The following is a 15,282-nucleotide window of genomic DNA, read 5'->3' as shown; positions in this document are numbered from 1 at the left end:
GAATACCACCAACGTGGCATCTGAATATTGTACTCAATCAGTTAATGAAACATCCATTTGAACCTATCCATAGGGCTGAACTCAAATACATTTCCTGGAAAACTGCACTTCTTTTAGCTCTAACATCAGCCAGAAGAGTCAGTGAGTTGCAAGCTCTTTCGATACAGGATCCTTTCTTGCAATTTAGAGAAGACAGAGTCATCTTAAGAACCAACCCCCGTTTCATTCCTAAAGTCCCCTCGGACTTCCATCTCAATGAACCGCTTGTGCTTCGCTCATTCTTCCCGAACCCAGGCACAGTGGCGGAAAGATCTCTTCACTCTTTGGACATTAAGAGATGTCTAAAATTTTACCTGGACAAAACGAAAGCTTTCAGAAAGACCAAACAACTTTTCGTTGCCTTCAGCAGGCCGAGAAAAGGCATGCCACTCTCCAAACAATCCATTTCCAGATGGATATCGGCAACAATTGCATTTTGTCATGACAAAGCCGGACGTCCATTACATTCCTCAGTCCGAGCACATTCCACGAGAGCTGTGTCCACATCGGCAGCACTATTCGCTGGTGTACCGATTCTGGATATCTGCAGAGCGGCCACCTGGAAATCGCCGCACACCTTTACCAGACACTACTGCCTGGACACGGAACTGATGCAGGATGCAGCTGTGGGCCAAGCTGTACTTCGCCATCTCTTCCAGTAAGATGAGCCTTCCTACTTCCCACCGTCCTGCAATGGTATGCACATTTATTTACTTTACTCTTTATATTACTGATGGTATCTAGTCACATGATATGTATTATCTCAGACTGTTATATTCCATCGCATATGTGCATAATGTATTGCTTGCTATTCTGATTCAGGCATGTGAATCTATGAAAGACACCCATAATACTGGATAAGAAATGCGTTACTTACCTGTAACAGCAGTTATCCAGTATTGGTGTCTTTCATAGATTCACATGCAACCCTCCCACCTCCCCAGGAAGGACTCATCTCTCACTACAGAGCATATCTTACGTCTACCTAGCTTGGTGCGTACGAAAATCTGAGAGACTGAGGCTCCTGGCAGGAAGGTTCTAGAGGGAGGTGGTAGCTGATTGGCTACCTTTGGAAATTTGGTTCTTTTTACAAAAGGACATAGATAGGCTACTAAGGCAAGGCCCTTAGGCCTATTTTTCTCTATGTATGTCTATAGGACATTACTTTTCTATTACCGGGGCTCCCATCTCGACGACGGGGAATGATTCAGGCATGTGAATCTATGAAAGACACCAATACTGGATAACTGCTGTTACAGGTAAGTAACGCATTTCTTCCTTCTGGGTAATGGCAGATCCAGATAGATCCTGTGATGTTGGTGGTGATCTGGTATCTCCTACCAGTGACCGTGTTGTAGATTTGTGGGTTTGCCCCTCTCAGTGGAGGTCTTTTGTGACCTATGTAGAGCTGACAGAGCACTTACACAAGGTAATTTACAGTACATACATGCACAATGCACTTTTAGGAACATTTTGTCCTGTAGTGTGCTGCCATTTTCGGTGCACAAGCCTATCTCACTTTTTAAAATTAAAAATCCAGGTAGAGAAACGTCAATTGAAACAAGACAGTACCAAGTCAAAGGTGTACATCAGCAAGCATCAAACCAAACTAAACATGACGTGTTTATAGTGTCTGTGAAAGAAATACTTGAATTAGTTCTGAAAATGTCTGTTTAGATAATGCGTTGGCCACAGCATCATAACAGCTTCAATTGCTGCGGTTAACTAAAACCAGTAAATAAAGATAAGAATAACAGCAGTTAAGGCTGTAACCAATGATTCATAATTTATTAAATACCGTTTTATTACCGTGTATTACACATACTTTAATTTTATCAAAAAAGAGAAACACTCTGATCTTCCTCTGCTGTGTTGATCCATATGTACCTTTGTGCCACTATAAAGCTGAAAAAATTATGTAATGCGAAAAAGTCAAAAATCTTTGGTCCGATCAGATGCTTAAGGTCTGGAGCAAGAATTTATTAAAGCTTACAATTAAATGTTTTTTTCTGCTTGTGTGTATGCTTTTTAAAGCACTTTGGGTCCGGTTCACAAAAGCATTTATGAGCACATAGAATAGTGTTACAGGAGTATTCGTTAACATACTTTTACATGCGTTTGGGAATCGGCCTGAAAATATCCAACTCCATATTAGTAAAACTGCAAAAAGGTCACAGTCCTTTTAATTTGTACTAATTGTATGCAAAAATCCATTTTATACATCTTTGATATTTTGGGGCCAATTCACAGAGGTATGTAAGAGTGCTTAAAAGAGTACTACAGAAATACTACTTTACGTACTCCAAAATGCCTATGTGAATGTGTCCCTTTAGATAAGAGACCAAGGCCAGATTCACAAACCCATTTATTACTACTGGTAGCAGTACTACAGTAGTACTCCTAAGTACTCTAGAATGGCTTTGTGATTGAGCTCTGAATCATTCTATTTCCTGTTAGTAAAAATGGAGAGAGAGGGCACACTCCTTTCGGTTAGAACTAATTTCAAATTAATATTTCCATTTTGTTATTTTAGATGTTTTGGGTCCAATCCACAAATGCATGTAAGAGTATATGAAGAAGTATTACAGAGGTACTACTTTACGTACTTCGCAATTACTGTAAAACTAGGACCCCGCTGTCAAATTGTAAGGTACATTACAGTACTGTTATGTTGTTTATATCTGCTTGGATTTTTCAGTCATGCTATTTTCGAAACTGAATCTTAAGGAGTCATCTTGGTAAGTCATACAATCACAAGGAATTTCGAAATTCAGTGTATATAAAATATTGAAACAACCATATAGTCAAAGGGGCATATTTACAAGGAATTGGTGTAGGGCAGAGTCGTAAATAATTTTGCTGCGCTGCCCTATGCCAATTCAAAAGGACAGTAATGCACCATATTTACAACATATGGTGCAATCCTGTCCTTTCTGCTGGCGCACATTTTGCAGCAGTGCGCCATCGTAGGCACCCTTGCACCATGGTGCAATGGTGTCCGTGTTGTTGGCATTATTGGTTTTATGGAGGAAAGGGCACCTTCCTGCACAAAAACAGTCACAAGAGTTGTTTTCCTCTTGCTATGTGTGCTGCAGAATGCAGCATACGTGGAAAGAGGAAAAAACGAGGAGAAATGTAAACATTTCTCCTCGTTATGCCTGTTCTACCAAAGCGCAAGGTTTTTGGCGCAGCCCACAGGTTTACCTGATGTTGTAAATCTGGGGCAGCATCAAATTACATGGTTGTTCAGTGGGAGCACCTACAGCAACATCAATGAAACGCCTCTTTCATGCAGAGTAAGGCAAGGCAGCGACTTACGCTGCCTCTCCTTACTCTATATCTACAAGGCCATGAAAAGCCACACAGGATGGCTTTACTTGGCCTTGTAGATATGACTGAGGCCTGTACACCACCTGAACATCACAAAAAGTGACGTTCCGGTGGTCCACAGGGCTTGAAAATATGCCCCAAAATCTTTAGCACGTATTGATGATTCAAATAATTAAACATTGAAATAGTTAATATAAGTAATACACGGTGCTTTGTGCAAACCTGGAACATTACGGTGGCAATGTGTGCACAAATCAGCGTATTCTGAGCACCAGAGCTTTATCCACTACAGCGAAAAAGGGAGAAATATTATGAGTAAATACAAGAAAATGCCTTACCTGGGCATAGATCAAGGCATTTTGTTGCTAATTGCAACGAAACCTGCATTCCGGAGGACCCCAGGGTGTGTAGTAGTAGCCCTATGATGAAGCATGCCACTAATAGCGGGTGAGGGCATTTCTACTCCATAGGAAGAGACACCAGTAGGAGATAAATAGTCTCTTGACCATACCTCATCAGCCTCTCGGTGCGTGATAAAGGAATAGTTTTCACCACCTCCAATAACTGGTATGTATCTATGGGAATTCATAATACATAACTGGAAGGTATGTCTATCACTGTAGCCAAAATAAAAAATGAAATCTAGAGACACCTGATAGTTCACAAGGCTACAAATCTCCACATGTGAATTGAGCCACAAGAAGTTGTCAGCAGCTGATCTTCTCTGACAGTCACTGTTCGGAAACTCAGTAATTGGTAAGGTATGAATAGAGATAGCCACCATCATGCCAGGGAGAGCAGGGGGTGGGCCTACTACTCATGCTCTGTACATGCCCCAAAATAAAAGGATATTGGACTACGATTAGGGAGCTTACTGGGGTGGCAGCGCATCACGCGATCCAAGACACGGTGGAAGAATTTCTGTTAGGCTTACACAAACATAGGTCCAAACACAAGGTGCAATACCGATTCATAGATCTGGCCACAACACTAGCTATCAGGAATATTACTATGTGCTGGAAGTCGTGCAGACCTCCAGAGGTGTCCAGCTGGCACGCGGAAATGTTGAGATGGGGCAGTGCAGAGGGCGCAGCGTTGCGCAGAGGAGGCAAGGGGACTGCGTAAGACGCCAATAGCAATGGAATGGAAAGTTATGATGGAAGAGCTAAAGTCTGCGCATGTCAGTATAGATGTTTAAATATGCCGCGTGTAAACTGATAATAAATGTCACCTACGCCTTGTCATCCAATGTAATGTAGAGATGCATTATGCTGCAACACAAACAATCAGGACAATGCTATGGTGCACATGGTTCGATAGTATTAATATGCAAGAAATGTGAACAATGTTATTGGGGAGGGGGGATCTTGCTTAGGGGATGTTATATGGTTCCTTGTTCTTTAAGACGAATATGTACTCCTCCACATATATACGATATATGTAAATGATGAATGTATATGTAACACAACGGAGATACTGCTGGAGCCTTCGGAAATACTTCAATAATGTACAGTATAGGACAACTGTTATATGATCATGATGAAATATGACTATTAATGTTAGATGTGTTAATGGAGTCCAGAACAAAAAAATAATACTGCATGAATGTATATGGAAATTTAAAAGCAATAAAATATGTTTTAAAAAAAATCATGCCAGGGAGCGCCATCGTATGCCAGGGATTGTCACCAGTATGCCAAGGATAAATGCCACTATGGTGGGGTTAGTAACTTTACGTCTGGAATAGTCATAGTAATGCTACGGATGCAGCAGTATGCCATTAATGATACACTGTGCACGGGGTACCATTACGCTAGGAATGGTCCCACTGTGCCTGGAATGCTACAAAATAGAACAAGGTATAAATTAATTGTACCATGGGGCTGGGAGTTGTGTATTGACAGAGGCAAAACAAGTGAAATTCCACATTGAACATGATGTGATCCAGGTAAATCTGCAGGATGAAAATGTGAACCTTTTGCTAGCACCAATTCTAGTTTCAGAGCAAGTACTCAGTGTGGTCTTCAGCCTATTAGCTGGATATCCCAGTTTGTCTTGTACAGTAACCAGCTTCAAATAATTGTATTGCTTCTGTTCACTTAAAGAGATAATAAACTGAAGGCCCAGTGAAAGACAAAGTCCAGTTGTAATAACATGTCCTTTCGTAATCTGCACATTTCCAAGAATACCACACCTCTCAGCCATTCGCCGATCAGTATGGGGCTATTTTCTTCCACTTCCACTACACTCTTTATATATCTCAACAATGCCTGCATGTTACATCAAGCAGTTGACAAAGCTGCATACGGTCCTCCGGAGCTGTGATGTGTTGCGAAATGTCAACTCAGTTTGGGCCAGATGTATCAATGGGTTTTGCCCATTCTGTGTCTATGGGGAAATGTGTTGATACATATGGCTCTTTGTTCTTTACGCTTTGGATGGAGAAAATCCCCATTAAGGTGGGAATTCGAGGTAGGCTAGTGACCAAGCCTGTTGTTTAAATCACATTGTTTAGATAGCCAACAGTTTTTCAGAGAGTTATTACATAACTCTCTGAAAACCACCCTGGGCAGAATGTTCTGCTAAGATTCTTGCTACTTCATGAAGAGGCAGTTGAACATTGTATGTTTGCCATATTTCCAGCTGTGGGTTACATGCTGTGCAAACTCCTACAATCCGGTATTGGGCTCGGGGCATTACAAGTTGTTTTCCTTCAAAGAAAGACTTTTGGTTTTGAGGTGACTTGTGTTACCTCCCTTAAAACCTATGATGCACTAGAATACAGGCTCCACCTCAGATTGTGTTTTTTCTCTCATCAGGTTTGTACATATTTCAGCTGTCCCACTACTGCTATAGACTGAGGAAAGATTTCGACTCCAGAGGACTGGGAGACCAGGGACTTCTATAGCACCATTGGTGCATCAGAAAGACTAAATACCCTGCTTTGCACAACCACACCTTGGCAACCCCTTCTCACAGACAGGATTTGCTACGTGGATGAGGTGCAGTCGACTTTGCTATGACAACGCCAGACATATGCCGCATGCTATCCCTAATCCACATGTAACTCTCTAAAAAGAGGCTACTATAGCATTCTTGGGTAATGTCCCACTAACAGGCATATGTAAGGCTATTTCTTAGATTTCTATCCACACATTCACTAAGCTTTACTGTGGCGATTTTCAAAAACGCCAATAGGCACAATTAGTGCAGACTGTTCTTAATACACTGTTCAAGATGTCTTCTATCTGTGCTCTCAAGTCATCATTTCAGGGACTGGGTCCTGCTTTTTAGTCTATGCAAGTGAGATGGGTATACCCAGGCATGGGTCCCTTGCTCACTATGCCTCTGGATTCATGCTAGCCTGGCTGATGAGGGGTGTTACTCCGAAACTGGTCCCGGAATGCTTGTTTTTGGTCCTGGGAGGACCCGGCTTGCCAGTTCGGGCTGGACTGTGCCCATTAGAGACACCGGGGCCAAGACTGATTTGCCTATGGCTTGGCCCAAACTGGGGTGGTGTAGTGAGCAAAAGAACGATGGATTTAACCCAGATCTCTTGATTGGGGGTGAATGTTTCATTCGTTCAGCATTCAATCAATCATTTGTTACTGCAACACTTTTAGTCTATGCTCAGCATGCGATCTACACGTTTTAAATGAAAAATGTTACTTACCTGTAAGTCCGTCACCTACATTATGTTCTACTTATCTTTAGTACCGTGATGTTCCTTTCCAAGGACACAGACATGATAATGCTTTGCAGCTCCCCATATACAGTTTACACTTGGAGAGAAAACACAATCTGAGGTAAAGTATGTGTCCTGTTGCATTGTGAGTTTCAGGAGCTGAATCACAAGTCACCTTGAAACCGATATTCTTTCTTCTAAGGAAAACCACTTTTAATGTTCAGAGTCTAACAATAGATGGCCGGAGTTTGCATAGCATGTGAATCTACACCAGAACAGATTGCAAACCGATTGTTACAGGTAAGTATCAGTCATTTTCGTTAATGCCAACCTATGAATGTATCTAAATGCTCCTGATGTACAGTCAATAACTAAAGCACAGGAAGATGGTGAGAAATTCATGAAGAGGGCTATGATATTTTAATGGTCAAAGTAACACTTTAACAACCCAACTTCTGAATCCATCCCAAGTAGCCCAGATAACCCTAATCCTTCATTGGTGCTTGTTCTGTATGGTGATATAGTACGCTTTAACATCAAGCTGCAGATTCCAACCTCCGCCGTAAAACGCTGCTGCAGTAGAGCACAAGGTATTAGTGATGCCACAGGGTTTGGGTCTTCCCCGGTACAGTATTCTGAATCATTACAGGTTCTGCAGGTTGGGATTAGGGATAGCCTAGTAATATCATATTTTCCCCCTTTCTGTCCCTCACTGTTCTCACCAACGTTTAATAGGTAGAATTTTTGTAGGGTAAAAAGCTGCTTCTCTGTGAAGTTGTCACACAATTCGCAATCTCAATTCAGACGCAAATGCCTTTGTCCACCTCAACTGGGAAATTGGGATTACCATGGAATTCAAATGAGATCCCATGAGGAAACATACATTTTATTTTATAATATAACAAAGTAGAGTTGTGAAAGTGCCATAATCGGCTTTCTTTTTCACAAGATACCGATTCATCTTTAAGCCTCCATTTCATTTTGTGTGGTTTGTCTGAATTATATTTTTTCCATTTAGCTCTCTGTAAGTACCACCAACGCACCAGTGAAAGAGCTTTGTCTTAAGGTTGTTGTTCTCCAAGTTGAAACACTGGCTCTTGATGCCTAACTTTGGCTAAGTGTTCTTGCATTTATGTAGAAAGCTCATTGGTGGTTGTATCTCCTATGTGATGGTTTAGTCTGGACTTGACTCTCCCGTACCCCACCCATTACCTTTAAAATGAAGTTTATACAGATTTATCAGGATAGCACAAGAGAAAATATATTCAACTTACATGAAAAACAAGAAATAATACAAAAATAAAGGTAAATTGTGTACCGTGCGAATGGGCTGAGAAATTCCCAGATGATATTAGCAGCCAATTCCTTTCATCTCTATAGAGCGTCGGTTCAAGATGGTCCAGCCGTTTGATACCAAATGCTTCCAAGCCTTTTGCTAGCCTGAGAAATGGTTGTCTCAAGTCTCTGTTTTCCTGGCCGTATACCATCCATTTCTGGCACTTGAGTGGTCCTGATGCTTCGAATGCAGCACATGTTGTACTTTATTACACACACTGATCAACTTTGCCTGCTGTGAGGCTCGTAACCTTTCCATGCTTAACCGTCCCCATTCATGTAAGCTTGTTTGGCATCTCATTTCTTGATAGAGAAAGGTGTGCTTTCGCCAGTGACTACAGCTGAATTGCTAAAAGAAGTCGACATTCCATCAGAGCCATCATGGATTACTCGGGTAAAGCAGAAGCAGTGGGGCCTTTCGGAACAGCAGCCTAACTTGGATGAAAAATTCCCAACTACAGAACGAAAAACAGAGCCAGCGGTACAACATAGGAACAAGGAAAACGTGGAGGTATGTGCATGAAAAAGTTATGTTTTTGATTAATTCATGTATTTATTTATTATTTGTAATATGCTACCATGCAAGTTGAATAACCTCTGTAAACGTATTCATTTTTGTGGGAACGGAAATGCCCCCTATGTAGCTGTTGTAAGCAGCCACACCTGTACAGTGTTCGTGTTCACATGCTGAAAAGTAGCATTAGTTGTGCAGGGTTTTTTATTTTACCCAGTGAACACCAATGCCTGGTCACTGGAGGCCTCATGGGTAGTGACATGAGACCCAAAGTGGGGCTCTGTGGTTGTGAAGGACACCCAAAGCTGCACCCAATTTAAATACGTGGTGACCACTGTCTTATCAGACTAAAAGAGACTGGCAGTGTTGGCAGCTTTGATTGTAGTTGAAGGGACAGGCCTTTTTCTCGTCTCTGAGGGAGAGTTCTACCGTTCTCTACTTTGTTTTTAAAAGCAGTTTGATGAGCCTCCCGCAACTAGGTCTTTTGATCCATTCACGTGGGAGAAGGATATGGAGTGAAGGAGAAGATACATGCAGCGTGTGGCGAGTACTGAGACTGTAAGCATGTGTCAAACCGATTGGCAATTGAGATTAATTTTGGATCCCTATGTTTTTGAAAGGTTGACAAAAGAGAGGTTGAGGTGAACCTGTTCAGACACTTAAGAACTGGGAAAGGTCCCTGCAGCATTGCCGGGCTTTACATTTGAAGTGAGCCAGGTACAGTTATTAGAGGGTGAGGGGCAATTACTCTTTTGAAGTTCAGAGGCAGACCCTTGTCATTCCTTCTTCCTCATGGGGTCTGCTGTAGACCTTTTCCCTATTGTTCTATTGTTTTGTACGACTGTTGGAGCAAACCTAGCTGCAGCCTCCATCCTGATGTATCTGCATATTAAACACTGGCCAACACAGATACAGTAGGAGATGCAAGCACCCCAAAATCAGACATCACCAAAAGCAGACTGGGCTGTTGGAACCCTCTTTTGCATCTCCACACAATGCATAAATATTCGGTGGAAAAGCAAGAGTGTGCCAGTGTTCTGGTTACCAGGAAAGCGGATACATAGAAGTGTGTTGTCAACATCTTTGGGCTCCAGACCTTGGATCTTTGATTGCTAGCTTCCCTTTAGATTAGGAGCAAACCTAAAAAGTCTTGCATCCTGCTAGATATGTTGTTTCTGGCAGACATGAAGGAAGGAGCCTTTTACAAATCTGGAACAAATACTGAAGGTACTCTTGCACAGAAGTGCAGCCCACAAGTGAATCCACAGCTCAGCAAAATGAAGAAGAGGAGTTGTGTAGGAAAGACTGAATTGACTCTGTTGGACTTGGCCCTTTTTGCAGGGTCAACCCTAAACTTTTTGCCTTTCTTCTAGCCTTTTCTCCGACATGGTGTTGGTGGTTTTAGGACTCTGGGCACTTTAGCGCTGCTGTCCAGTTTAAAGTGCGTGTGCTCTCTGTGTTATATATGGTAAGATTGGTCTACACCTGTTTGGCCCATTTAATTTACCTGTCAGTCTCTTGTAAAGTGGTACCTCAGATACCCAGGGCTGGTAAATTAAATGCTACTGGTGGGCTTGCAGCGCTGAGTGCGCCACCCACCAAAGTAGCCTTGAAAACCTATCTCAGGCCTCTGCCTTTGCAGGGCCTGTGCGCGCAGTGTGACATGGCACCTAAAGTGTGTGCCATGTCTGTGACCCCCCTTTTACTGCATGTCAGTCACCCCTAAGGTAGGCCCTGGCTAGCCCTATGGGCAGGGTGCATTGTAGGTAAAAGATAGAACATGTACCTTAAATGTGTGACATGTCCTGGTAGTGACAAACAGCCATTTTGGTTTCTCAATACTGTGGGGCTGCCCTCCCATAGGAATGCATTGGGGATTAGTGTTTCAGTGGTAATTCCTGATATGAGAGGAGCAGCGTGGTTAAGTTTGGTATATTTGGAATGGTAATTATAAATGCTGCGCAATGGTGTGCGCAGATTTATTATAACTATTTTAGAAATGCCACTTTTAGAAGTTGGCATTTCTGTGTGCTATGTGTGTGCCTGCCTGATGTGAATTGCATGTCTGGCTTTTGAGTGACGGGGCTGGTGAGGTGTGTGTGGCTCCAGGAGGGGCTGGGTGAGTCAGCACTAGGCTTAATGGGACATTTGCATTTGGAGTAGTGGGAGGAGAAGTCCCTGGTCCCTGACTAGGTCTGTGCCTAGCCTGTGCAATGCTGGCTCCGCCCCCCCGTGGTATGTCTGATGATGAGCACCCACCTGACAAAGGGGAAGAGGAGCCTGGTAAATAGAGTGCTCCAGTTTTTGCTGGTTCTCCCAAGCCCTGTGCTGCAGACAAAGGAATGTGTCAAATATAAGGGCTGTGACCCCATGAAAGGATGCAGTTTCCTGTGCTGAGAGGGGCCTGCTGTTGCTGCTGGGGCTCAGTAGGAACCGCCATGAGGGCTTGCCTCCCTGGGCCCAGCTTTGCGCCCTTCCCTCTCTAAGGACTTTTGTTCCATCCAGCGCCTCGTGAGCGCTACATTTAAATGACCCAAGAAGAGGAGCGCGTGGGCTTCGCAGCGCTGAGCTGGCCGTCTTTTTGGAGGGAATGCCCGTCGCAGGGATTCCTTCGTGGAGTGGGTGCCCACCCCGCATTTTTGCACGCCCAGCGGGAGTCCACCCTGCTTTATGAATATTTAAGAGGCGGGTACCCATCCCGCATTGTGGTGCCGACGGCGGGTGCCCATCTCACTTATGTATATCTTAAAAGCGGAAGCCCACCCGCATGTGGTGTTTTATCTAAAGCGGGTGCCCACCCCGCATTGCACTGCCAAAGGAAAAGAGGTGCCAACCGCTGCGATCGGGCGGCGACCCAGATGTCAGGTAAAACCACATGACTATGGGCGGAGCTTGGGAGCCTTTCGGCGATCAGGGAGAGGAAGTCCCGCCGCCGCAGAAACTGTCCGGAACCGCGCGGGCTCCCCTCCAAAATCCTGTGTTCCAGGAGAGTGACCGGGTGAAGGCAGAGTGAAGGGGGAGCCTCGCGGGCTCCTCAGAAGTGCGGGACCAGCTTCAGAGAAACGTGCAGAGTCCCGCAGGGAGCCCGGTGAATGAGGCCTCACGTTGGCACATTATCAGTGCCTATTTCCTGAGCGGACCCGCGGGAGAGCGGGCCGCTCCAATGATAGGGGCAATTTGGTTTAGAGAGCCCCAGAGCGTGGACCCAGCATGCCAGGGCCTCTTTGTTTATTCACAGCTGCGCCGCGCCAGCAACGTTTTGCTATATTTGTTGGCGAAGCCCCAGTGGGAGCTCAGAGGGCACAGTGAGTTCTTGTGCCCACATTTTTCTTCCCAGCTGCACCGCAATTAGCAGCAGTTGCAACGTTTAGGCCAGAGTATATTGAGGAGTCCCAGTGGGGACCCAGGAGACACAGTGGTGCCAGCGCAATTGCACACTTTGGATTCTGCTGCAGTGGCAGCCAGCCCTGAAATTTGGGACATAGGGCATTTGAGCCGTCTGAGAAGGCCAGTTGGCCAGGGGGACAATGTTAGGTTGATAGGGCGCCAGGCCCTAAGGTGATTTATGTGGTGCCTATGATAAATGTGGTTTATGCACCCTGATTTATGCCTCTAATATGATTTATGATTTTGAGGTTATTGCATACTGTGTTTATGTTTAGGAGGTTATTCCCTAATCTGAGGTTCATGCTTATGAGGTTATTGCATACTCTGTTTATGCTGGTGAGGTTTATTGCATAATGTGTTTATGCTTTTGAGGTTGGCGCACAATGTGTTTTACGCCTGATGTGATGCTGATTGCATAATGTGATGTATGTTGCAGGATATAATGCTGAGTACAGTATTTCACCACTAATTACTGGTTGTGTTCTACTTTTACTATTGGTGCTTTGTAATGGTTCTGACAGTGGCCCAGTTGGCCCAGTCATGTGTACATAATCCCTGTAAATATTGCCTAGTGCCAGTTGGCACCGTGTATATTGTGTGAATACTATTTTAATGTGTTTTGGATAATACAAAGGCTATTTTTATATATAACCTTGTGTGGAGTTTCTTTTGTGGTGTGCCTAGTGTGTTGCTGCTGTGTGTGTATTGAGCAAACGCTTTACATAATTGCTTCTGGGATAAGCCTGACTGCTTGTAACAGGCTACCGAGGGGGGTGAGCAGGGGTTATCTTCAGCGTGTAACTCCCTTGCCCTGAATAGAGTGGTGGTTTCTGCCTGGCTTAAGCTCAAGATCTAGACAACCAGAAATCCCATTTTTAACAGACCCTAACGCAATACATGCATGTGGCACCAGTAATGGATCAGTCTGCCCTGAGCTGTGGTAGACCGATTGCTCATGGAGCCCCAGTGCACCACCTCATTGACTCCACTTCGATTTAAGCGCTCTGCTCCTCCCTTCCGGCATGAAGGATATCCGCATGGGGGCGTGGCTTGGGCGCCGATGGTGATGGTCGCCTGAGAGCTCGGCTCCGGGACTGAGCCCGGGATTATCCTGTTAATCGGAGGCCGCGGGGCACCCTAGCCCCCGCAAATCGATGTTCGGCCCGACTGGACCCTGCTGGGGCGCCTGGCACAGCCTGGACGGGTGGTGATCCGCCCGAAACTCGAAGTTTGTGGTCCAGCGGAGAGCGACCCAATATGGCGCCCGGACCCCTTTGTCCCCTTAGACGGGACCATTAGCCTGGAAGAACGTCGCTGGTCATGGCGTGCCCTCCGCTCTTGTGTTTTCCTGGAAAGTGAGGAGCAGGACTTCGCCCGGCTGAGACTCTGATATTGGTAACTGCGCACGGGCGGTCGGAAGACCCTACCATAGTGAACCCCGGCGCACGGACGCCTGGAGGTCCTGACGGTGGTGCCGACCCCCGACGCGGCGCTTGGCTGCATCCCCCGATCGACCCGATCCCATGGGAAGCACAACCCCCTGGCGCCACAAAGTCTCTGGTAGTGTGGGTGGCCCTCGTTCCGGATCCTCGTCAACCGGACGGGCCTGCCCGGCCTGGCGCCGGGTGTCTCCGCCTCCTCCTCGGCGCCCTCAGACGACACGGTGGTGCCGCGAGCCGAAACTGTGGAGATCCGCCTGGCCCTGGAGAGGTGGATCACCGGCCCTCACCCCGAGGGCCTGCATTCGGGAGAGTTATAGTCGGCGCCCGCACTTGGTGGCACCTTCATCTGAGTCCACACGGTGCGCTTTTCGCAACATGGGGAAGCCGAGGGGGGCCAAGGGGACCACCCCGGCGGCCTCTGACTCGGAGACCACGGACAAGGAAGGCCATGGAAACCCGGAGAGTGCTGGTGGCGCACCGCTGCAGCAACAGTTTGATCGCGTCCTGGAGGCGATTGCGACCACACGCTCGGCCCTTCAGCAGGACATTGCCCAGGTGGCGACGAGCCTGGGCCTCCTCAGGGCGGATCATGGCATGCTGTCGGACAGGGTCAAAGAAGTGGAAGGCTCGGTGAAAACCTTGGAGCCGGCGCAGCGCTCCTTGGCCGCAGCGATGAAGGATGCCCTGACCCGGATTTCTGCCCTGGAGCAGCGAGCGGAGGATGCGGAAGGCCGTAACAGGCGCAACAACATCCGAGTCGTAGGCCTGCCGGAGAAGATCGAGGATGGCGACATGGTGGCCTACTTGGAGGCCTGGCTCCGAGACACGGTGGCCCCGGAGGGCCTATCCTCTTTCTACACCCTTGAACGAGCTCATAGAGTCCCAGCAAGGCCACCGCAACAGGGCCGTGCGCCGCGCCCGGTGGTGGCGCGCCTCCTACATTTTCGCGACAGGGACCTCATTCTCAATGCCGCTAGACATAATGGCCCCTTCAAGGTGGAGAACGGCCAGGTGAACATCTTCCCGGACTACACTTATGAAACCCAACGCAGGCGGTTTTCATTCTTGGCGGTCAAGCGCGAGCTCCGGAGCGAGGGCATCCAATACTCGCTCCTGTTTCCTGCACGGCTCCGCGTCATTGTCGATGACAAGACTCAATTTTTTGATACCCCGGAGGATGCCTGTAATTGGCTTGAACTTTATAGAGCTGGGAAAGATGGCTTTTTACTCCGCATCTCAGCCAACGGCGGAGCCGAGACAGCGACGGCGATCCACGAGGGTGCGGGGTCGCCGGGGCCGGTCGGGCGGCCCTTCTACTGCGGAGACATCGACGGAGCGGAAAGGGGTACTGGAGGTGTTGTCTGCACTGTCTGGTTCACGGGATGATGCCATCGCGGAAGCAGAGAACCCTGGTGACGAGGGGGCATCAACGGACTCGGAGAACTCGGTGACAGATAGCACCGGCACACCGGTGATCACGCCAAAATCGGCTGAGGACCTTCTTGATGGACAGGGTTGACGGGGTGAGTTGCATCCTTTTGGGTGGGGGC

General features: G+C 46.4%; 1 protein-coding gene across 6 annotated transcripts in view; it reads left to right on the top strand.

Moving 5' to 3' along the window:
- The window catches only part of CRACDL (CRACD like), a 494,359-nt gene that overhangs the window by 464,388 nt on the left and 14,689 nt on the right, over nt 1-15,282 (top strand). For all 6 annotated transcript variants that reach the window (XM_078658203.1, XM_078658205.1, XM_078658204.1 and 3 more), the window contains one exon: nt 8,701-8,900. In XM_078658203.1, the coding sequence (XP_078514329.1) occupies nt 8,701-8,900 (200 nt within the window). The remainder of the gene's footprint in view (nt 1-8,700; nt 8,901-15,282) is intronic.

The sequence above is a fragment of the Lissotriton helveticus genome, chromosome 8 (genome assembly GCF_964261635.1).
Source record: "Lissotriton helveticus chromosome 8, aLisHel1.1, whole genome shotgun sequence".
In the NCBI taxonomy this organism is placed as follows: domain Eukaryota; kingdom Metazoa; phylum Chordata; class Amphibia; order Caudata; family Salamandridae; genus Lissotriton; species Lissotriton helveticus.
Note: the sequence above shows the minus strand (reverse complement) of the source record. Positions and strands in the feature narration are given on the sequence as shown.